General features: G+C 41.7%; 1 protein-coding gene across 1 annotated transcript in view; it reads left to right on the forward strand.

The window, feature by feature from the left end:
• LOC108804424 (serine/threonine-protein phosphatase 6 regulatory ankyrin repeat subunit B-like) overlaps positions 1-7,652 on the forward strand; it is a 102,781-nt gene that overhangs the window by 19,317 nt on the left and 75,812 nt on the right. The window contains exons 2-3 of the mRNA XM_018576142.1: positions 2,118-2,201; positions 6,528-6,606. Of these exons, the coding sequence (XP_018431644.1) occupies positions 2,118-2,201; positions 6,528-6,606 (163 nt within the window). The remainder of the gene's footprint in view (positions 1-2,117; positions 2,202-6,527; positions 6,607-7,652) is intronic.

Below are 7,652 nucleotides of genomic sequence, written 5' to 3' on the forward strand. Positions count from 1 at the left end.
AGAAAAGAGACACACTCTGGTGGCGGGGGGGGGGGGGGGGGGGGGGGGGGGGGGGGGGTGCAGCAATGGGGATTCTCCCAACAGTAGTTTACTGATCATATATAGAAATTACATTTACATAATGCAACACAGATTCCGTTCATGGAAGTGTTCACAGAAATACTCTTCCTTGAGCTCAAAACATAGTACATGAGCTTACAGAAGATACAAGAAATGATGCATCACTGTAATATATCAGCATACTCCTGTGTAAACCCCATGGCATTGGACCTGGAATAGGCTTCATATATTATACAGCTATTAAAAATACCATGCATGAAAAAAGTGCTTCCGTGTATCTGCGTAAGTGATAACTGCTATCAGTGTAAAATAATATTAGTAACAGTGCAGACAGAAATAGTAGTTTAGCGGTTATCATTACATTGAAGAAAATAGTTTGAACAAAACAATGGAAATTGTAACTTTGACTGAACCGCATTGTCACAGTATCCAGCTGGTATATCGAGTACAGCTCCCATTTGCAGAGTAAAATGTCATGGTAAGAAACCCCTATTTTATATCCAATTAAATGTTGTAAGCTGCTGAACGTCAGGCTTACATTTATTCTACATTTGTAGCAACTCCTATCCTAAAGCTGGCCATACACCTTACAATTATCTGCAGATTTTCTGTGGTCAGATGGAAAGTGTGCAACAGATTCCTCCATCTACACTTAACTGTGTGGATGGGGTATTCTCCACCTGGGCCAATCTGCTGCACTTTTTCCATCTGACCACAGAAAATCTGCAGATAATTGTAAGGTGTATGGACACCTTAAGTTGAAACTGATCACTCCCAATTCACTGCAACCTTGCATCACTGCAATATAACCCTTTGAAGCTGCAGCAGCTATTTTAAGCCCACCTTCCAAACAATCGCTGGCCCCACCTTAACAGCTATTGATGGCTTTCTCTGCCAACAAGCATATTGTTTCGAACTTCATGTGAAAGAACACATCCCCGGCATCCCTTTAGGTGTGCCTGCAACTAGTCAACCATCAGCAGAGTGCACATCTAAATTCTACAGCACCCAGTAACCAGCTGGGAGGCTGAAAGAGGGATCTGTGTACGGACAGCTTAACACCACAGGGGTTTTCCTGGAAAAAGAGGTGATTTAAGCATGTGAAGTTTAGAGTAAACACTGCAGCTAGGGCAGTGATGTAACAACCACGTGGGGTGGGGGATGGGGGGTACAGTTCCGGTGGATTTTTATATAATGGAGGGGGGGCAAAAAAAATTCTGCCCCAGCCGCCCATAACTCTGGTTAGGCCACTGAGTTAGGGGTATAAATAGTTACATTTAGCATGGAATCCAAATCAAAGTTTATTAAAGCTTTAAAGAACAACTTCAAAAAAATAAAAAAGTTAGGCTTGCATTTGGGCTTAACCATTGCGCTGCAAAGGGTTAAGTGCTTGTTTTGGTCTAGGAGCTGCAATAAAGCAGATTTACTTACCTGATCCTGGCTCCCTCCGGGCTGGGCACTGGCGGTCTAAGGACCGTTAACGTCATCACATGTCATTCAGGTCCATTGACATGCATTAGGGCTTGTTCACACCAAGTGCGGACCAGATCTGCATGAGTTTCTGTACACACAGTGCAGTGTGTTTTGACGTGTACCGGGCCAGATTTTTTTTTTTGCCTAAAATGGACTTTCGGTGCGCTCCAGGGCATTTGCATGCGTTTTTGATGTGTTTGCATGCATTCCAGAGCATGAAAAATAAGGCTTGCTGCAGGTTTTTTACATGCTCTGGAACTGAACGCTGCGGTGTGAACTAGAGCCCAAAATACTATTGGAATACATTGGACGCAGTTTTTATCCGTTCTGTAACTGCTCTGCCCTGCTCCTGGAACGCGCTTGGTGTGAACCAGCCCTTACATGTGAGGACACCGTGGGACATTCTGTAGCCGGAGTGGAGGGGGAGAGAGGTGAGCACTGACCACCATGGGTACCAGGATCAGATGAGTAAAACAGCTTTATTCGAGCGCCTAAACCAAAATGATGTATTGTTGCATTTTATAGTCTGACATATTTTTCTTGAGGTCACTTCATTAATTGTTTTTATTCTATCCTTGCTTTAGCCTCCCCTCATCCAAGCAATCTTCAGTGGAGACCCTGATGAAATACGTATGTTGATTTATAAATCAGAAGATGTGAATGCTGTGGTAAGAACTTGTTGTAGAAAACACACTTGTAAAAAAAAAAACACAGGTCTACAAAATACAATTATTCATTGTGTGTCATAAGAACCATTTATATTTTGTGCATTATGGGGTGTTTTTCTAAAACATTTGCAGAGCGATTAGCTCTGCCAAAGTCTGTATTTTAGATTCACAGCATTATGGCCACTAGTTGAAGCCAAGGAGCATAGGAATTTTTACAGAACATATAAAACAGAATCATGCAAGTTCATTTTTTCCCTAAGACTTTTCCCATTGGGCTTAAAACACATACCCGTGTTTCCCCGAAAATAAGACACTGTCTTATATTTTTTTTGGCTCAACAAAACACACTAGGTCTTATTTTTGGGGTAGGTCTTATTTTTTATTTTAATGTAGAATAATCCAAAATTAATGCAAATCCAAATTAAATAATCCAAAATTACAGAGATTATTTATAGGGTGATCAGGGCAATCAGGCAATCAGTGATGCCGTACCTTTCCAAGAGAAAATTGGTAACCAATCGCTGGCCAGAATGAGCGAAGCGCGCTTTCACTATAGATTCCTCACAGGCGGAGTGCATTTGGTATCACTCCGCCTGTGACAGGGGCCGGCGCTATAGAGGAGGCATCGTCTTATGCGGCTCTGCTCCCTCCGCTGCTGCCTCACTTCCTCTAGCACTGGCTTCGTTGGCATCGCCGATTCTCTCCTGCCTCTTCCGCGGCTCCTCAAGTTCCCCCTTATGCCACCACCAGCCCTGGGAATGGTCACAACTAGGTCTTATTTTCGGGGTAGGTCTTATATTTTCGCAATTCACAAAAATAGTACTAGGTCTTATTATTGGGGTAGGTCTTATTTTCGGGGAAACAGGGTATTAAACATATAGCGTCCTGTCTTGTCCAGCACGTGAGACCTATTCCTAACATATGCTAGAGATGCTATCTTGGCTTTGTCACTTGAATGCCATGGGAACTATATTTAGTAGACTTTTGAAAGTATAGGATTCTCTAGGGGCAATCTAGCATAACTATGTGATGAAAGTGTTGTTGCATCTGTTGTGTTCTGCTACAAATAACTTCATAACCATCATTTTGTTGAGTATGTGGGCTCATCAGGCTAGGGATTAAAAAAAATGTTTGTTCCCAGTGATGCAAAATTGTGGCCTCTAGGAGACAGTGGCATAATATAACCTTTTTAATACAGTAATCTCTTTAAAATATGAAATAAAGGCTTGCTTTCTCTTGGTGTAACCCCAACAGATGTTACAGTAAGGCACGCAGTCCACAGGCAAAACTCCACTCACTTTTATGATCTTTTACCTGAAATGGATGGAACGTTCTTGGGGGTCAATGGCCTTTATAGATGTGCCTTGTAATGTCTTGCATTTATATGGTAACGGAACTCTTCTATACATACTAATCTCCATAGGTTTTACAGCAGGGAAAATGTTATCTATATCGCAGTTTAGTTGTCCTACAGCTCTACCGATAAAATTCAATTATAGATCGAACTTAACAGTACAGTAACAAAATGTTTTGCAGACCCTTAGATAGTCTTTGCAGTGTACGTGGTATCCATATATTAGTGTGTGTTTGGGTGTATGGTCAACCAATGCTCAACTCGGAAATAGCTCAATATGTACAAATTAAGAATCAGAGTTGCAGAACTCAAAATTGTATTTATTGAATACAGATAAAATGAAAATTGTAGGTGACAGATTCAGACGTAAACATTGCTCTTTTTAAAACCAAGAGCAGATCCATTGTTATGTATTGAATGAGAACTTAAAGCATATCTAAACCCAAAAGCATACATTAAGGGGGTTATTCACAAAGCTGCTGAAGGCAGCCGAGTGAATAACCCAGCCGAAGTAAAGTGAGCCGAACACTGTTTGGCTATTCACTTCAGTCTTGTACGGCTGATTTCAGCTGTACATCGGCTAAAATCAGCCCTACATCATGCTTTATGACCAATTGGGTCATCAGTGAGAATATATCGAGATATTCTCTAAAGCTGTTTTTAATGTACAAGTAACAACAAGGATTGTAACTAAATTAACATATTTGTCACAAAGGAATTGGTCAACTGCAGCAGTTTTTAATTCATCGGCACAAATCAAAGAGATAATATAAACAAACATGAGAGTTCACATCTCCAGTTGATATACTGTTAGCAAGCAAAGCTTTGTGTATTTTGTAATTTTGTTCAGGTAAAAAATGTACATAAAAATCTAAACACTTCATCATGATAGTAACAGACACAAATCTAGGTCTGAATAAACTCCCTCAGGATATACAGTACTGAGTCTGTGTATCTTTTCACCTCGTTTTGCTTTAATCTCAGCTCCCGATCACAGTTTCAGCTAGTTTTTTCATGTTTGCAAAAATGTTGAGAAAAAAAAACCCATATCCTTTTCCCTTACTGTGCACTACTAATTGTGGGCCACAACTAAATTAAGATATTAAGATTCAGTCATTGCTGAACTGTGTCACAGAAGATAAGTTTAAGACACTACTATAGAACATGCCACATGGAAAGTCTTCCCTTGAAAGCCTGTATAGGGTAACTGCACTAGAGAGCCTGCTTTATGGAGGGGCTATACTGTAAAGGCTGCCATATGGGAAGACTGCACTGGAGAGCCTGCCATATGGGAAGACTGCACCGAAGAGCCTGCCATATGGGAAGACTGCACTGAAGAGCCTGCCATATGGGAGGACTGCACTGAAGAGCCTGCCATATGGGAAGACTGCACTGAATAGCATGCCATATGGGAAGACTGTACTGAAGAGCCTGCCATATGGAAAGATTGCACTGAAGAGCCTGCCATATGGGAAGACTTCATTGGGAGGCCTACCATGTGGGAAGACTGCACTGGAAAGCCTGCCATATGGAGAGACTACGTTGGAGAACAGCTTGCCATATAGGAAGACTTTACTGGAGAGCCTGCCATGTGGAGAGACTACCTTGGAGAGCATGCCATATGGAGAGACTCCCCTGGATAGCTTGGCATATGGGGAGACTGTGTTAGAAAGATCCTGCCATGATAAGAGACAGCCCTGGAGAGCTTACCATATGGAGAGACAGCTCTAAGGAGCCTGCGATATAAGGATACCACCCTGAAGATCCTTCCATATGGGGTGACTGCAAAGACAAAGACTGCATAAATATGGTCCCATGCATTCTTTGAAAGTGACATCACAGGTCATAAAGAATATAAAGTATTGTATATCTGCAGTCACTTGAGGCTAGGAGAGGAACAAGCTGCTTGCCTGTGCAGCTCTGTATGCCATTGGAGATGATAACAGTGTACTGAGCAGTTGTAATGTCATCCCACAGCATCAGCAATGTTTGATGAGACATGCTTACTGGGAAACCTAGAAGGCTATGAAGAATAAACACATGCAATTAAGCCTTTAATTCATCAGATTTGCTGCAATTTACTCATCCATGGACTGTTGCCTTCCCTTGTGAAAAGAGATTGTGGGTCAGCATTTACACACCTCAAAGAGCAGAATATGTGCTGGTCTCTGCAATAAAGTGTGAAGAATAAAATTATGGTAGGGATGTGAACAGTGGGTGGCTGTAAGTAGCTGCATTGTGCCCACTTAAAGATGCCACAATTTACTCTTAGCAATGGGGTATCTACTCCCACATTTAAGTTAATTGATTGAGCCAGTGAAATACAGCTATACAGGTGAAACTCGAATAATTAGAATATTGTGCAAAAGTAATTGCAGTAAGTACTGCAAAAGGGGCCCAAACCAAGTACTGAGTACATATGCATGCTTGTACTTTTCAGAGGTCCGATATTGTTCTATGTACAATCCTTGTTTTATTGATTGCATGTAATAATCTACTTTTCTGAGGTTGTGGATTTGGGGTTCTTGGGGTTTTCTTGAGCTGTAAGCCATAATCATCACAATTATGACAAATCACGGCTTGAACTATCTTGCTTTGCATGTAATGAGTCTATCTCATATATTAGTTTCACCTTTTAAGTTGCATTAGTGAAATAAATGAACTTTGCACGATATTCTAATTATTCGAGTTTCACCTGTATATTGCAGGTGACATTAGATTTGGTAGGCAGGCATTGGTGGGAAATCTCCCCATTACTGACATAAACAGCAATTTACAGCAAACAGAGGTTTGGTTTTAGACTCTTCCCACTCCATTTAAATATATAAAAAATGGTTAAAGTTTTACTTAAAGCATACTTATTTAAGGGTTTACACTTACCATTGAGAAATTAAAAAATAAGAATGAAGGCAAAAAGTTAGATTCAATTTTAATTTATATTAAACACAGTAACATAGGATCATGTTTTGCAGGATAATGAAAAACGCACACCTCTCCATGCAGCAGCATTCTTGGGTGATGTAGAGATAATTGAGCTTCTTATATTATCTGGTATGTATACTTTCATTTTTAGGATTGCATTGTTGAATATATGCCTTTTCAATTGTTAGAGTCAAGAAAGAACAGACTAATAAGATGGTGTATAACTATTTTCTAGACTTATAAAGAAACTGTAGCTATATTGATGCACGTTCTCTTGATCCTCACGTTCCGTGATTCATGACTGACAAGGACATTCTGTCCTCTGATCCAACACAGCACATAATACACTATTACTTGTTACAAATGTAAACTTTTACAGTTATTTTTATTAGGCATGCACCAATACTGAGTATTTGGGCAAGTACCCGTACTCGCCCAAATGCTCCGATACTTACCTTTGATGCCAAAACTTCTGGTCTGATCTCCCTCTGACCGGCAGTGCCGAGGGAGCATGAAGGCGGCTTCCTTTCCAATCAGGAAGCCGGGCGGTGGGTTATGACCCTCCTCCCGGCTTCCGGATTGACTAGGAACCCGGCTCCATGTGTTGTTAAGCAGCCTGGCTTCCTGACCAATCAGAAAGCCGGGAGGCGGGTCATTAAATGCTGGACGGCACTCCCTGCGCCCCCTCCCTGCGCCTTACCAGGCCATGTGCCCTCGGCATTGGGAGGGTGTCCCCGTGCCGATGGGGACAAGGGCCTCTTCCTCACAACCCTGGTCCGGTGGTTGTGGGGGTCTGCGAGCAAGGGGGCTTATTTGCATCGGGGTACCCCTTTAAATAAGGGGGCACCCAGATGCCGCCCCCCCTTGTGAATGAGTAAGGGGTACTTGTACCCCTACCCATTTACTAAAGGGTTAAATCAAATAGTTAGTAAAAAGTCCAGACTTTTAGATTGAAAATTGAGAAAAAAAACAAAGACTACATTTTTGACTATTCCTTTAATTAAAAAAAAAATGGCTCCATTGATGTAATCCAGCGTCAATCACGATGCACGACCCCGCCGAAATAAAAAAAGTCCCGCCGCATGACGACCACCCGAACCCGACGAAAACTCGCTGCAAAATTACATTCAGCCCGAATGTCAACAGATGGGCGGAGAGAGCTGTGACGGCACGGC

The sequence above is a fragment of the Nanorana parkeri genome, unplaced genomic scaffold (assembly GCF_000935625.1).
Source record: "Nanorana parkeri isolate BGI_ZX_2015 unplaced genomic scaffold, ASM93562v1 scaffold57, whole genome shotgun sequence".
Lineage (NCBI taxonomy): Eukaryota > Metazoa > Chordata > Amphibia > Anura > Dicroglossidae > Nanorana > Nanorana parkeri.